General features: G+C 57.1%; 3 protein-coding genes across 13 annotated transcripts in view; all 3 read right to left on the bottom strand.

Annotated features, from left to right (window-relative positions):
- Nucleotides 1-1,473: 1,473 nt before the first annotated feature.
- Nucleotides 1,474-9,377, bottom strand: GMPPA (GDP-mannose pyrophosphorylase A). Of its 5 annotated transcripts, none has more exons than XM_037143475.2 (13): nt 9,313-9,377; nt 8,414-8,474; nt 8,211-8,308; nt 6,186-6,289; nt 5,722-5,908; nt 5,300-5,359; nt 4,070-4,200; nt 2,976-3,110; nt 2,775-2,872; nt 2,549-2,595; nt 2,257-2,349; nt 1,978-2,146; nt 1,474-1,741 (listed from the first exon to the last, which is right to left on the bottom strand). In XM_037143475.2, exons 2-13 carry the CDS (start codon nt 8,451-8,453, stop codon nt 1,641-1,643), a joined length of 1,263 nt encoding a protein of 420 aa, XP_036999370.1. In that variant the 5' UTR covers nt 8,454-8,474; nt 9,313-9,377; the 3' UTR covers nt 1,474-1,640. The 5 variants fall into 5 exon arrangements, with proteins under 5 accessions (XP_036999370.1, XP_036999379.1, XP_053523365.1 ...); XM_037143484.2 differs by having other exon boundaries at nt 8,414-8,468; nt 9,313-9,376; XM_053667390.1 differs by having other exon boundaries at nt 8,414-8,468; nt 9,316-9,334.
- A 582-nt stretch (nt 9,378-9,959) lies between these two features.
- SPEGNB (SPEG neighbor) lies at nt 9,960-12,362 on the bottom strand. The gene is made up of 5 exons (XM_037143508.1): nt 12,307-12,362; nt 12,051-12,178; nt 11,404-11,711; nt 10,391-10,532; nt 9,960-10,200 (listed from the first exon to the last, which is right to left on the bottom strand). Exons 2-5 carry the CDS (start codon nt 12,176-12,178, stop codon nt 10,062-10,064), a joined length of 717 nt encoding a protein of 238 aa, XP_036999403.1. The 5' UTR covers nt 12,307-12,362; the 3' UTR covers nt 9,960-10,061.
- A 2,440-nt stretch (nt 12,363-14,802) lies between these two features.
- Nucleotides 14,803-15,845, bottom strand: part of SPEG (striated muscle enriched protein kinase) — a 55,659-nt gene continuing 54,616 nt past the window's right edge. For all 7 annotated transcript variants that reach the window (XM_053667489.1, XM_037143436.2, XM_053667417.1 and 4 more), the window contains one exon: nt 14,803-15,836. In XM_053667489.1, the coding sequence (XP_053523464.1) occupies nt 15,644-15,836 (193 nt within the window). In that variant the 3' untranslated portion in view covers nt 14,803-15,643. The remainder of the gene's footprint in view (nt 15,837-15,845) is intronic.

The following is a 15,845-nucleotide window of genomic DNA, read 5'->3' on the forward strand; positions in this document are numbered from 1 at the left end:
CTTGGAACACTGACCCCTTCCCCTCCCAGTGCCTCTCCCCACCGTGTCCCCACCCCCACTGGGCCTCGGAGGGGGTCCCGAGGGCCTGGGCCTGACACAGACTTATTGGATTTCACGGTGTTTTGCTGAGAAAATAATTAAATTATCATATTTATGATGGAGCTGCCATGGCCTCTGCCAACCACTCAGAACAGAAGGGTCAGGACTGGGGGGAGGAGAGGGAAGGGACCCAGACCCCTGCCCACCCTCTGCCAGCCTCTTCCTCAGGGAACTGACCCCAGGCCCAGGGTAAGCATCCGCAGCCTCCTCCCAACCCAGGCAGAGAGGACGGAAGCTCTGGAGAAGCTCTGGGTCTGAGGGACAGGAAGGGGCTAGGTCAAGGCAGCCTGGAGGTCAGGGCTGCTAAAAACCCTGGGTCGCTTCACAGGTGCTTTCCCACAGCGGGCAGGGCCCGAGGGCCTGGAGGTGGCATCTAGCCCAGCTCCCCAAAAAGCGCATCTTCCTAACTGCCTGGCTGTGAAGCTCTGAAATCCTGGGCTCTGTCCCAGACACGGTGCTGATGACAAGGCCCAGCACCCTGCTGCCTGTCCCCCCTGCCTGCTGCCAGGACCCCCTCCTCCCTCCTACCCACGCCCTGCCCCCCCATTCTCTTCGGGTAATTAGATTCCTCTCAATTAGCAGATTACGATCATTACCAGCTCATCTGGCAACTAAGCACCGCACCCACAGCTGGGGAGGGGGGGGCACCAGGAGAGGCAAGTGGGGGTCATGGGCAAACATGAACGGAACTGGGTTTCTCTGGGGTTTCAGGAATGTGGAGTGGAAAGCTGGCACCTCCTGTACTCCAGCACAGTGGCTGGGCACCCGCTATCCCAGAACAGCACTGCCTAGCACCGTGACTGCAGGGGGAAGGCACCAGCTAGGCCTGCCCTGCCTGCCGGTGGAGAAGATAAGACACCAGGCTGCGGGTGGGCGAGGGGGAAACCTCCACCCTGCCGAAAGCCGGGCTAGGAGCAGGCGTAGCTGGAAGAACAGAACACAGGCCTGGGCCGGGGTTTGGCAGGGACGGAGAGGAGATGCGCAGTCGATCCAACCTCGGCCCCTGGCTCCCAGTCCCTGCGCCTGCCGCCCGCGCCCCACTGCCCAACTGCAAGCCTTTATCATTCCTTCTAAAAGCCCTCCACTCCGGGGCCTGAGCCAGGCCCAGTGAAGAGGAACAGGGAGGCGGGCGAGCAGGCGGCAGCGGCAGGGTAGGGTTGAAGGCGGGGCCGCCAGGCTGGGAGCCTTGAGGGCCTCACTCCGGAGCAGCAGCGCCGAGGCCGAGGCTGTGGGAGGGGGAGATCTACCAGGGCTCCAGATTCATTATTCATGAGCCCGCAGCAACGACTCCAATTTAAATGCTAATGTGGGGGGGCCTGACTCAGCTGCCCCCCTTCTACCCCCACCCCAGTCCAGGCACAAGCTGAGTCCGTGCTGGCTCCAAGGTTCCTGGGGTTTATTAGGGAGAGGAGAGGGAGGCCAGCAGTTCTTGGCCCGCCCACATTGCTCCCAGGTCCGTGGAGATTCTGCCTGGACCCCCCGGGTCCATTCTGGACAGAGGGTGGAGGGGTAAGAGTAGGGGGCCGGCTCTGACGGGCCCTTCAGAGGATGATCTGGTTGGTAAAGCTTCGGCTCAGCTCCTTGTGCGGCAGAACGATCGAGTTCAGGATGAGCACCTCGGCCGGGATCCGGACGCGGCAGCCTGCAGTGTGGGCGAGAGGTCAGGGCAAGGAGCTGGGGGCCACCACCGTCAGGAGGGACCCCTCCCTGCCCATCTCGCATGCCCCCAGCGACTCACACCGGGACTGGCACACAGCAGGCACTTGGTAAATGTTTGCTGAAGGAGAACTCAGCTAGGCTCACACAAATTCTCCCCCCAGAGCCCACCTATCACCTGTGGAGGTTTCTGGAGGCCCCAAACCCCCTGGGAAGCCATACCCAGGATGGTGATGGCAGGCAGCAGCTTCCCGTCCTTGAAGAGGCTCTCACTGTCCATGTGGGCTCGGGGGTCATTGGGATTGGGGTCATTGGGGGTGCCCTCCACGCGGGCCCAGCGCCCCACGGTGCTGCCCCAGCCCACAATGCTGTGCAGAACACACGTGTGCTCCTGCCAAACAGGAGCGTGTGAGCTGAGAGGGGGAGAAGGGACCAGACGCAGAGCCCAGGGCTGCCCCCTCCGCCGCCTCCTGGCCCTGCTGGCCCTGCTGCGGCGCCTACCTGCAGCGCGGCTCCATGGAGGACAATGCTCTCTCGGAGCCGCACACCCTCGCCTACGGTCACGCCCTCCCCGATGGAGACATTGGGGCCCAGCTGTGGAAAGGAACACAGACCATAAGCCTTGGAAAGGCTCGTGAGACCCCACATCCAACCCCCTCATAACAGGGAGGGAACCTGCTGAGGCCGCATGAAAGGCCACGACAAAGCAGAGACGGTGCCAAGCTTAGGGGAATCCAACCCCCGCTGCCCCCCGCCCCAGCCCTTCCTCTCCCCGGCCTGCGCCTTGGCTCACCACAGCTGTGGGGGCCACCTTAGCTGTGGGGTGGATGTAGACGTTTCCTAGAAGCAGAAGAGAGGACCTGGGGACAAATACCCCAAACCATTCCTGGTCCAGGGAGGGCAGGGGTGGAGATTTTACCTCTGGGTTCTGAGGTCAAGAGTCACAGCTCTGAGGGCAGAGGGGGCTGGGGTTGGGGCAGCGGTTAAGAACTGTGGCGGGGAGGGTGGGGAGGTGGTACCTCGGATCCGCGGCCCCCCCGGGGTGTGTTTGGCCAGGCGTTCCGGGTGAGTGAGCTGGTACTGGCCCAGATAGAGGCGGGAGGCATACAGTGCTGAGCTGGGGACCGCAGAGTGGAGCAGGGGCTCAGGGACCGGCAGGGGCTGCGCCCAGCATCCTGAGGCTTCAACCCTCCGCCGCCCCACAGGGGCAGCTGCCATACCCTGCAGACTTGATCTGACTCCAGATGCCGTCGTTGAGGTGCACGTAGATCTGGCCCTGCCCAGCCAGGGCGGAGAACACGTCCTGCTCCAGGCGGATGGTGCCTGCCCCCCGCCACAAGCCGGAAGAGTCCTCCCTGGCAGAGCGGGTGGGGTGCTGACATCAGTTCCCCAACAGAGCCCAACCCGGTGGCCAACATGGTCTCTTGAGGATGGGAATTGAAGGGAACCAACCCCACTGCCTTGAAAGGTCTGGTCAGATCTCCAAAGAGATGCTCAGGTCCCAGGAAGCTCTCCTACTGCTTAGGTACATCAGCCCCCTCCTCTCCCGGCTGGGGGGCTGGTTACCCCAGGGGAGCCCCAGGCACGGACCTGCTGCCCATGCTGCCCCGTGTCCAGGAGGAGCTCGGCCAGACTTGGCTTCACCCAGTTATCCCACTCTCCTCCCACCCCGACCTGTGCACCCCACCTCCTGTCCCTCCCTCTTACTGGATGGAATGAAACACAGACAGACTCACCCAAGAGGAAGGCAGCTGGTGAGGGCAGAGACAGTCACAGAAAGAGGGAGAGAGAGATGGTAGAGATGCCAGTTCAGCAGAAACAGAGAGGCCAGGAGGGATGGAGAGAGAAGCAGAGACACGGGTGGGAATGAAAAGATGGCCACGGGTGGAGGAGGTGGGAGAGGGAAGGCAGGCAGGGGGGCCCCAGAAGGGGACAGTCCCCAGACCTAGGAGACCTCCCTGGGACCAGGGCTGGTGGTGAGCTTCCTCAGCCTGAGAGTGTGTGTGTGTGTGTGTGTGTGTGTGTGTATTACTGTTTGTTCGGGAAGACATCTTGGGGACATTCAAAGCTTGAAAGAAATGGACCAGAAGGGGAGTGGGCAGGTGGTGACAGAGGAGCAACTGGGATGGATAAGGAAGAGGGACAGAATGAGGTTAGAAGGGGAGGGACTGGGGAAGCTCGGCTGGCGATGACGAGGGGAAGAAAGGAAGGAGGAGGAAGGTGAGCAGGTTGAGACGCAGCCAGCAGAGACGGGGGAAGGAGTGGTCTGGGGCTCAGGGTACTCGGGGTTATGGGGCCATGGGGCCTGCCTCACAGTTGCCCATCCTGCTGATTACGCTGGAAGACATCCCGAAGGGGCTTCAGGGCTTCTGGGGAAAAGAGGTAGATGCCGCAGTTGATGATGTCACTGACAAAGGTGCTGGGCTTCTCCACATAGTGCAGGACCTGAGGAGGGAGCAGGCTTGGGTCAGGAGAGGAGGGGCCACAGCCACCATCCTTACAGACCCTCTAAGTTTCTGGGTCCTTCCTGTTGCCACGGGGCAGAGGGAGGTGTCATCCTGAACAGCAGAGCACATCCTGTCACTGCCCTTCAAGTTCACCTCCCAGGTAAGTCCAAACTATGTGCCTTCTCCCTCCGGGCCCTCCCCACCCCCCAGTGCTGCCTGAACAGCCTCATGCCGCTGCGTGCTGGTGCCTTTCAGGATGCCCTTCCCAACTCTCCACCTGGAAAAGTTCGATTTCGAAAACCCAGCTGACACCGTCACTCCCTCTCTAAGCCTACCCTTGTCTGCCGGAGTTAGCGTCTCAGCCCTGGACACTCCTGTTCTCCGGCCACACCCCACCTGCAGTGGCACTTCCGTCATTTGCAGTGGTTGGTTTTTGACTGTCTCCCACCAGACTGAGGCTTCCTGAGAGGCAGGGACTGTGTCTTTCAGGTTCTGTTTCCCTCACACCCAGCTTGCGCCTAACGTGAAACTTTGTGTGTGTGTGTTCCCGTGTATTTTTAATTCTAAAACTTGAACAAACCAGAGGGTGTATGAAAGTCAGCTAGACTCCAGAGCAGGGAGTTTCAGAGACAGGGCAGTTTCAGAAACCCCACCCCGCCGCTCCCCGGGCTGGCCAAGTGTACTCCCACCGCCCTGATTCTGGAGACACTGTCCCCTGCCTCCGTGCCTTTGCACATGTCGTTCCCTCAGCCTGCAACGCCTGTCTCCTTCACGTTAACACACTTAACTCAGTTCAGACCTCCCCTCCTCCAGGGGCCCCTCCCCACTCTCTCCCAGGTAGGCTGGGTTGGGCCCCCTTTTGTGTTGCCATAGCAACCGGCAAGTATGGCTATGGGAGCACTGCACCGTGGCACTTAGCTGCTACCTCTGCACCACTCTTTCTTAAAGGGATAAAAAGGAACAACTGAGGGTGTGCCCCACCTGTCTGACGGGACTGGGCCCCACCCCACAGGGCTCCAGCGTGGTCTAGAGGCTGAGGAGTGGGAGAATGATGGCACGCAGAAGAGGCACCCAGCCAGCCTCCTCTCTCCTCTTACCTCATGTGTCTGTGGGTTCTCTACGATGCAGCCATAGCTGAGGGACTGTGTCCTGTTAGCCTGAAAGACAGACACTCTGAGACAGTGACCAGCCTGCTCCAGGGCAGCAAGGTCTGTTTTCTCTTTCTTGTTTTCCCTCCCCTACAGCACCCGGCACGCAGCTCTGCGGCTCCACCACTGACAAGCCTTCAGCTGGGGTGAGAACTGACAGCTGCCCTCCCCTCCTGCTTCTAAGCAGCCGAGGGGCTCAAGGGCTCTCTCCACCGCCACCTCCATTACTGCTGGGGTTTCTGGCACCCCTCCCTCCTGACGCGCATTCCCATTGCAACTCCCTGGCCTGTCCCTGCCTCCCCACGCCCTGCATTCCAGGAACCTCTTTGGATCGCTCCCTCGACCCCCTCCAGCTCTCCAGGGTCCCTCACCGTGGTCCCCAGGAGCAAGAAAGGGTGAGGCTGCTGTCTGTGGGCAGCCAACATGGCGTTCAAGGGGAAGTCGGAGCAAACATCAGCGTTGAGCACGAAGAAGGCCTCGGGGCCCCCTGCCAGGATCTGGTCCCGGAAATGGTAGAGACCACCTCCTGTGCCCAGAGGGGCAAATTCCTGCAGGTACCTGTCCCCCAGGGACCCCAGAGCCAGCTCAGTGAGATAGCAGGAGACAGACACCTTGAGCCTGGGAACCGACCCCTCCTATTCCCAGGATACACCTGCCCAAGGCCCACAGAGAAACTCAAAATATACAGAGATTCTGGAATGCCCAAATAAGAAACCTCCTAGGGTGTGAGGGTGACTTCTGGCAAATGCTGACTTGACCTACTGCACAGGACTCAGAGAACTCAGAGGCCTAGGGCTCCCCTACCCCATGCAGCACATGCGCACAAACACCTGACCTGACTGGAAGGTTAAACTCCTGCTGGGCAGCTTCTAGGAACCGGGTAAGTGGCTCATCAGGTTGGTAGAAGCCAATGAGCAGAATCTCCTGCATCCCAGGGACCTGAGGACAAGGGAAGAGGTTAAGAGAAAAATAACATCTTATAGGAAGGAAAGACAAGAGTGAGAAATCCCTGGTACTGGCCCCAAATTCAGAAACCACAGTTTCAGTCTCAGCTGTGGCCCTGGGCCACTCATGTTCCAAGCTGGCCTGATTTCTTCTCTGGAAAACGAGGAAGCTAGAAAGTCTGTCACTGATCTTTTCATCTTTTTTTATTCCGTTGGGCTGACCAAAAAGTATGTTTAGGTTTTTTTCCCCCCTAAAATAAAATATACACTTCACCAATAACTTTATTGATGTGGATATTTTGAGTACGTCAGCTATCTCCTATGTGGTATAATGCTGATTGTTTCTCAGTCAACAGCTCGGTTTGATAACTGTCAACTTCAGCTGGTCTACCTGGCCATGCAGCATTATCCAGCAAGAAGTCTCCAGCACAAAACTTCACAAACCACTTTTGACACTTTTGATCAGTCACAGCACCTTCTCTCTACACTGCACAAGTCTTTTTCTGTGTTTCAGTTGTTTTTACCCTTCTTCAAATAATACCACATAGTCCTGGCTGGTATAGCTCAGTGGATCGAGCATGGGCCTGTGAACCAAAAGATCAAGATCCGATTCCCAGCCGGGGCACATGCCTGGGTTGCAGGCCAGTTCCCATCAGAGGACGCATGAAAGGCAACCATACACTGATATTTCTCTCCCCTCCTTTCCTTCCCCTCTAAAGATAAAGAAATAAAGTCTTTTTTAAAAATCTCCTTTAAAAAAATAATAATAACACATGGTATGCCAAAAATGTGTATTTTCTTCTATCTTCCATATGAAAATGGCTACACAAAATTTCACCAATTTTGATAAGTTTTTTTAAATGCATGCTGAGACCCTGGCTGGTATGGCTCAGTGGACTGAGTGCTGGCCTGCGAACCAAAGGGTCACCAGTTTGATTCTCAGTCAGGGCACATGTCTGGGTTGTGAGCCATGTCCCCAGTGCGGGGCACACAAGAGGCAACCACAGATTAATATTTCTCTTCCTCTTTCTCCCTCTCATCCCCTCCCTCTAAAAAGAAATTAAATCTTTAAAAAAAATTTTTTTAAATAAATGCATGCTGATATGACAGCTGTCATAATACAATCTAACAAAATTGTTTCAAATGAAATTAAAGACAACTAAGCAATACTTGAGCCATTTTACAGAAAAAAAACAAATGACATTTTCTGCCAACCCATCCCCCCACCCCCACATCTGAAGTGAAGCTCACCCTAGGAAAGATTTTTGTCTACCAAGCTGCATTAAAGGATAATCCATTCATCCCTTCATATTTATTATCTGTCAATTTGAGCTTGAGATCAGCATGAGATAAGGATGCCATTTATCAAGTGCCTACATTGTACTACTTACTTTGCAAATATCTCTAAGCTTCACAACCCCACAAAGTAGGTCTAATCGCCCCACGTTACAAATAGGAAAACCTAGGCTGAGAAAGGACAAGAAATTTGCTCAAGTCCTTTTAGCAGGCAGGGACTGGGCTCAAATCAAAACCTGGCCAGTCCCAGCACCAAAAGCAATAAAGAAATTAACTCCATAGTAAGCAAGGGTAGTGTGATTCTGTGCTTTGTTATCATGAAGGTTTCCCATGCTACGGCTCTAAGTTGTCTCTAAGATTCCTGCCTAATTTCACATTCCATGCTTTAAATATAGGAGTGGAACCTAAGCAAGAAGGGGCCAGATGACAGACTAGATTATAAGACAGCAAGACAGCTGCAGCGCACAACCCGGGGGAGGCGCATTCATAGCGTCATTTGTAAAACGTGGTCCCTGGAGTTACACCTGGTGGGAAGAGGTCATGGTTGGAAAAGGGGGAAATACGGCGCGCGAAGGAGGTGAGCCGGAAGTGGAGTGCAAGAGGGGCTCCTATTGGGTTACCTGGGCACAGGCCTCGATGTGGTGCTGGATCATAGGGACCCCGGCCACTGGAAACAGGGGTTTGGGCACCTCAAAAGACAAAGGCCTGAAGCGAGTCCCTGAGGGAGGAAAGAGCAGCACATTTCAGCTTTCTGCTTCCCTCTGCCCCCACCCCGCCAACCAGTCCGGCCCAACCCCCTCCCCCCATTTCCCGGGCTCCTCACCCTTTTGAGGGCCTCCGATCAGGATCACAGCTTTGAGCATGACAGCGGCTGCTACCTAAACCTCAAATCCCAGAGAAATCAGGCTCGTCTCACACCCAACCCAGGAACCCCACTCATACCCAACCAAACCCTGAACCCAAAATAGTATCACTGAGTCTTCTCTCTCCCAGGATTTAAACCCAAGATTCGGTATAGTTCCTCGCTGGGCACAACACCACACAAACCTCAAATCCCAAATTAATTTCAGTCAGCCTTCAAACCCCACAGTGATCCCTCCCAAATTCTGAAATCCATACCCTGCAACTGATCCCTAATGGACAGACTTCCATCTCCCCACCAACTCAGCAAGCTCAGAAACTCAGCAACAGACCTCCTTCAAACACCCAAACCTTAAAAAAACCAAAACCCCAAGCCACTGATTTCCTAATTGGCCCATCCTCATTTTAGATATTAAGCCCTAATCCCAACAGTGAACCCTGATACTGAACCTCAAATCCCGAGTGAGCATTAAATATTTAACTACAGTCCTAAGCATTAAACTAACCATTATCTGCATTTGATAAATCCAAACCTGATAAATACGATGAATCTAAATCTTAAAATTAACCTCTAAGTGGTGAACCCCGAATCAATAGACAGGTTCCTTTGGCATCCTAAACACAATGTACCAATCCCCTGAGTCCCAAAAACTGCCAAGTGCTGAATCTGCGGATTCAGAGGGCTGACTGCCGACTCTCTGAACCTCACGACTGTCTAATAAACCCTAACGCGTATCGGGAGGTTATGGGACTAGCACAGCACCCGACGTGTGGAGAGCCGGCCGGGACCTCCGAGCCGCCCTTCGTCTAGGAGTTGTCCCTGCCCTGAACCCCTTTCGCCCCCGCATCAAACCCTTTTACCACTAGTGCCCTCTATTCCAGCTCTGCCACCGGCTATTGCTTGCTCCTTCCGCGCACGTGTCTTCTCGCAATACGCGAGAACTTCGCAAAGTCTGCCGGGAATTGTAGTTCTGAAGTTCCTTACCCCCTCTTCTGAGAGATGGAATTTGTGGGAGAACGTGGGGGCGTGGTCATGGATTCAGGGGGTGGGTCTAAGTGAGAAGAAGGGTGGAGCCTAAGAAGCAGAGGTTGGAACCCGACTTAGGACCACGAGCTGTCTGGAAATGGGCCCAGGGGTAGCAGCCAAAGTAGAGGACTAGGTCACAAGGAGAAGCGAGGCTGGAGACAGGAGGGGATGGAGTCACCCTTGAAACAGACTGGCTAGCGCGCAAACTCCCCAGGAGAGGGTGAGGCTTGAGGTATACAGCAGGAGAGAAGGCGAAGTCATAGACGCCCCCGCCCCTCCCGCAGGAACTGAAGGACCTTCCCAACGCGACAGAAGCCTCTGTCAGACTCACTGTCTGTAAAGTATGACAAGGGCCTAGGCGCTCTCCAAACTTCCCGCTGACCCAGCATTTTGTGACTTTGGTGTGTGGGTCTGGAATAAGTGTGTGTGCGGGTGCCGGGGAGTGGAAACAGCGACTCCAAAGAAGAGAACAGACGCGAAGGGTCCGAGGGAGCAGCTTTATTAAGCAAGTTGGCGGGGGAGGGGCTATTGGTGCCACCCACCCCTGGGCTTGGAAACGGAGCGAAAGTTCCGAGGGTCCCTTTCAGGCCACGTCCACGCGAGCGAAGCTCTGGTCCATACCCAGGCAGTTCTCCACGTACACCTCGTACTTGCCACTGTCCTGGGGTGTGGCCCGGCGGATGGTGAGCACGGTGGTGGTAGTACCGATCTCGAAGAACACCCTGCGGGGGAAGGAGAGGCGGGGCGGGGCGGCAGGTCAGGTTACGTGCTCGGCTGGCCCGGCCACTTGGCCAGATCTGTTCTTCCCTTCCCAGTTCCCCACCCTGGTCCTTCTCCCTCGGGTTTTCTATGTCACATCCGGCCCGGGCTCCTGCGCCAGGCCCTGCCCTGGCAGCAGGTCCCCGCCCTCGCCTGTCATCCTCTTCGATGTCCACGCCGTCCTTGGTCCAGCCCACGTCGGGCGCAGGCTCGCCCAGGATCTCCGCAGTCAGCGTCACCGTGGCGCCTCTGCGCGCTTTAGTGTTATCCGGTCCCTTCTGAATTTTCGCCGGGACTAAAGGAAGGCACAGGGAATGCGACCCAGTGAGGGACCTAAAGGTTAGTTGGGATATCACCCTCCCAGCTAATACCCGGCCATAAATAGGAGACCAATTTAAACTCCCACCGTTACCTCGAACAAGTCTTTAGCCTCTCAGGGGCTTCAGCAACTCGGCTATTAAAGGAGACTAAACCCTGCCTCTACTACTTTTTTAGGATTGAATGGAAGTCAAAAGAGATACTAAGTCTCTTCCCGGGTAGCTCAGTTGATTAGAACACGTCTTGATACACCAAGGTTGTGGGTTCAATTTCTGGTCAGGGCACATCCAAGAATCAACCAAAGAACGCGTTAATAAGTGGAACTATAAATCAATCTCTCTCTCTCCCCCCCCCATCTCTAAAATCAATCAGGTGTGGTCGTTTGTTGTTTTTTTTTTAAACAAAGAGAGAAAGATACTATAGGTGAAAGCTCTGGAATGTTCACATGCCTCGGGGTCCCTTGGAGACAGTTCTGGGTGGTGGAAATTGCTTTGGAAGACCAGGGCTCTCTCTAACCCTGGCTCTGTCTCTGGATCCCTGTGACCTTGGGGCCCTGAAGTCAAGTGACTGAAATCCACAACGGACTTAGCCCGGGTGAGTGAGTGAAACCCATAGCGGACTTTTCAGCCTGGTGGGACAGGATTCCGAGGTAGGAAAGGACTACTCAGCCCCTGCAGCGCTGCACCCTGCTCTGTGCCTCAGGCTGTGCCAGGGGCTGGCGGGGGCGCGCGGGGGGGGGCACATCCTCCTACAGACTCGACCAGGCCCAGGGATAAACACGCCGCTGACCCCGCCTGAGGACGCCTGTGCTGCTCTGCGCGGCAGCATTGCGCCCGGAGCGTGCGTACCTTCCACGAGGATGCGCGCGGAGTCGGAGCACTGGCCGAAGGGGTTGGTTACGTTGATGCTGTACTGGCCCAAGTCCGCCAGCTCGCCGTCGCGCACCACCAACGCGACCACGTCCGGGTCCTCAAAGACGTAGCGATACTTGGGCCCGTCGCGCAGCTCCTTGCCATCCTTGCTCCAGCGGATGAATGGGTCCGGGAAAGCCGAAATGCGGCAGGTCAGCTTGGCCGCGCTGCCCTCGATCAGCACTACGTCCTTCAGTGGCTCCAGCACTCGCGGCGGCCCCTTCTCCCGCAGTTCCTTCCGGGACCTACCCGCGGGCAGGGTCAGGGCCCGGAGCTCCCCGGACACTGTCCCCACTCGCCCGCAGCCTTGTCTGCCCGCACACCTTCCCCCGCTTGCCCCCTTGGCCCACTAGACCCTTACACACCGAGGATGGGGAGGGAGAGGGATCGCTCCTGAATCGCTACCCTAATAGAATGGTCTACTCTTGTGGGCCACCCTTCCACACCGCAGTAGCTGCTGTGCCCTCGCCCCGCTGACCTAGCAGTGCACCGCACTGTGCTCGGTACCGCCCTTCCCCGACGCAGGAGTGCGGTTTCTGCAGCCCCAGTTCGCTTCCTTCAGAGGCTCCAGGGCCTCCCCTCACCTGTGGCCCCGGTAAGAGGCCTGGATGCGAATGGCCGCTTTCTGGACCTGGGGGTCGTTGATGTCCAGGGTACATCCCGGAGGCGGGGCCGTAGCCACCGGTTTTTTGGCGGGAGCTGCTTTGGACATCTGGGGAGCAGAAAACAAGCACGGGGGTCTAGGCTGACCCAGACACTGCGACCTCCAGTCTTTGCCTCCGGATTCAAAATAGCCCGGGTATGGAAGTGTCTCGGGCTGGTGTGAGGTTCGGGACTCACCGTGGGGGTAGGGGGCGTCGACTTCGGGACTTAAGTCCAACTAGCTGGGTAGCGGGCGGTAGGGAGCCCTTCCGGAAGGCACGGTAGGGGCGCGGGCAGGTGCTCAGCCCTGGGCCTTGGTTTTATACTTCGCTCCCCTCCTTGCCTTGTTTGGCGTGATTGCCCCGAGCCCCCCGGGACCCCAGCCCCCGCCCCCTGACCCACGCAGGCTCCTTATTTAGCCCGAGGATGCCTAGGATGCTGGCTCAGCCGCTGGGACAGGCCGGGGGTGGGGTGGGGGAGGAAACCCGAGCAGCTCTGAGATGCACTGAGCGTCAGTGCCTGGACAGCTGGGCAGCTGGACGCGGCCCCATCCCCTCCCAAGGCAGGCGGTATCCATCCCACCGCCGAGAGGACCAGACGAGGCCCCAAGCCGACAGGAGATTCAGCTCCCAGCCGGGGCAACTTGACACTCAAGTGAGTCCCTGGACAATGGGACAATGGGCCCTTCCCCAAACACAGTAGGTTAAGGGGTTTGAGTGTTCGCGGGGGTGTCCCTCAATGAAGTCAGACTAGCGGAGGACTTAACTGTCCATCCGGCCAATTATAACAGGGCCACGTGGCTGTCGAGACCAATCCCGGAGCGCCTTAACCCCCCCCCCCCGCCCCGCCCCGCCCCAAAGTCTGCGGTCGTCTTTTCCGCACAGTGCCCCCTGGCGGTAAATTGAGATCAACCTAGAGGGGACGGAAAAGGGTTTTGAGAACCGCGTCCTTCCCTGCCACCTCCGTCTCCACTCACTCTCCTCCAGCTGACACGGTGGGGTGTGGCTGGGCTGCACTGTCCCTGGAGGTGGACGCTAATGCTGACTCAGCGACTTTAGGTCGTTCCCAAGCCCGTGTGGGGGCAAAGCTGACGCATAGGGGCATCGGAGCGCCAGGGGCGAAGGGGTCCGGTTAGCAGCTCTGGGGCCTGCCTGGAGTCAGGCCTCCCCAGGCCAGGTACAGAATTGCTGGCGTTCACGGTGACCGCAAACCCAGGCGTGGTGCACTGTCACCTTTTGATCAGAGCAATTTTGACACAGCTTTGCTGACATAAATTACCTTTGCTCCTCAGGGTTTGGAGCAAGCAGTTCACATGCCATTTCCAATGGAGATGGGAAAAGAGCTCAAGCTCAGAGGGGGGACGGGAGAGGGATATTACCATTTATCAAGATATGAGTTCAGGCACCTCATTTTTATATGAAAACATTTGCAGTGAGTAGGGAATTACAGATTCTCACAGGCAAACTGTATATCTTCATCATTAAAATGACAGTTGAGCAAGGCAAGGCATCTGTCTGGTCCCTTCCAGCTGCTTTAACATCCTATTATTTTGTAACATTTTTAAAATTTATTTATTGCATTGAGAAAGAGAAACATCGATTTGTTGTACCACATGTTTATGTATTCATGGGTTGATTCTCATATGTGCCCTGACCAGAGGTCCAACCCAAAACCTTGGCGTATACAACTGAACTATCTGCCCAGGGCAACATCCTGTTATTTTATGATGATGGGGATTGCCTATTTCCTAAGATCCTGGGAGGCCAGAGAGGCTGGGCTGGGCTGGGTGGAGAGTTGTTTGGGCTCCAGCCAAGGAGCCGTCAAACTCGATCAGCAAAACACCAGCACCAGCCCTCTCTGCTCACGGTAGGAGCTTTGTTCTTATCACTTTGTCAAGAACAGTTTTCCAGGGGTGAAGTGGGGAGGACAGTCCCTTTGGACCCAAGGAGAACTAGCTCCCTCCTCTCCCCACCTCAGGGCAAGGCAGCTCAGTTCTGGAGCCCCGTGACCATTCTCTCTGCACTGCGGCTGGAGCCAGGGCGCCTTCACACCCAGCAGACCCTCAGCTTGCCGTGGGGATCAGAAGGCCCGGGCTGAGTGTCCCTGGGGCCTAGGAAAATGCTTGTCTGAAGCACCATCACTGCAGACAGACCTGAGGGCTCACATCTGCCCTGTGCAGCTGGTGCCCTGACTGGAGCCCTCACACTGGGAGCAGGGGCCTGGGCCCGGCCCAGTCTCCTCTGCAGCTCTTCACACCACCTGCCCTCACAATCATCATGCTAAACCCCTGGCTCCGGGGGCCAGGACCAAAGCTGGGAAGTACTAGGGAAAGAAGGCTGAGCCAGGACTAGGGTGTGGGCCGGTCCATTGCAGAGTCTCACATCCTCCCAGGTATGTTGATGGGACGGGTAAGAAGAGGTGGGGGCCACCAGAGTCTGGTTAGAGGGTAATGGTGGGGATTCAGTGGTCCTGCTAGGATTCTGGAAACTTCAGGAGAAGCAGATCGAAGTCTCTCCTCTGTTTAGGAATAAGGAGAGGTAAGGGGTCAGGAGGGTCAGGGAGGGAGGAGGAAGGTCTGAAGGTGCTACCTGGTACACCTGGGCTCTCCCTGGCCCAGATCGGGCTGAACTGCGCCTGTCCCAGCACCCTGCACTCCCAGCCATCTCTGCCCACAAACCACACACAGGTCCTGCTGCTTGCTGTTTTTATTTCTCTTGTGACAGACAGACAGACAGCTGCACAGACAGCTGGATGGCTGGGGGGATGGTCAGGACAACATGAGCAATTAGGATTGGATGGAAGGGAAACTTCATAAAAGTCAATAAATAAATAAATATGAATGGGAAGAAGGGCGAAGGCCACGGCGGGCCAGTGGGGACGTCCTTGGGCCAGCACCGAGCCCAGAGCTGCACCCACTGGGGCACCAGGAGAGCGCTGGCTGGAGTGACCGCTGCTTCCCGCCTCCAGCCGTCTTCGCTTCTTCCTCCAGGACACTGGCAGCTGGCCCACCCCATCTCCACCTGAGTCCTCGCTCCTCTCCCTCCCTCACCTCACTGCCCTCTCTCACATGCGGCCTCTGGCACCCTGACACTGTCTTCACATCCTGTCCCTGCTTCACTGACACTTCCAGCCCATGGCCTCGACACCCTGGGCTCCTTCCTCTTCCACCTCTTCAGCCACTCACACCCTCCTCGGTGGGCTCTCCCCGAGATGCAGTCCCCCCAACCCCGGAACCTTCCTGCGGTCTCCCATCCCTCTCTCTCACTTCCCCATTCCGTTTTTGCCCCTCTTCCTGCTCCCGACTCCACCCAGCCTGGCCAATGAGTCTCCAGCTCTGGCTCAGGCCTGGTGACACTGGCCACAGCCCTGGGCCTCTGTCCCGGCAGGTCCGTGAGGTAATAGCCCGGCTGGATGTTGTTGCTGCTGGTGGTGTCCGAAGCCCTGAGCCCACCCAGCTCAGCGTGGGCCCTGGAATGTCCCGCTGCATCAGCGGGAGCCCCGAGGGGAAGCCCAGGCCGGGCTGTGGTCCGAGCCACTAGGGGCCGCCTGGGTAGGAGCGGAGCAGCACCTTGTGACGGGTGGCGGCCTCGGCCCTGCGCCGCCGCTGCTCACCCAGGAACTCCTTGAGCCGGTTGGTGGTGAAGGTGAGTGTCTGGCGGCGCAGCTTCATCAGGTAGGCATCCTGCAGCCATGGGTGAGCCAGGCAGTCCTGCAGGGAGGGCCGGCTCCTGCCAGGC

The sequence above is a fragment of the Artibeus jamaicensis genome, unplaced genomic scaffold (assembly GCF_021234435.1).
Source record: "Artibeus jamaicensis isolate MK-2021 breed Jamaican fruit bat unplaced genomic scaffold, CSHL_Jam_final contig_1015, whole genome shotgun sequence".
NCBI lineage: Eukaryota > Metazoa > Chordata > Mammalia > Chiroptera > Phyllostomidae > Artibeus > Artibeus jamaicensis.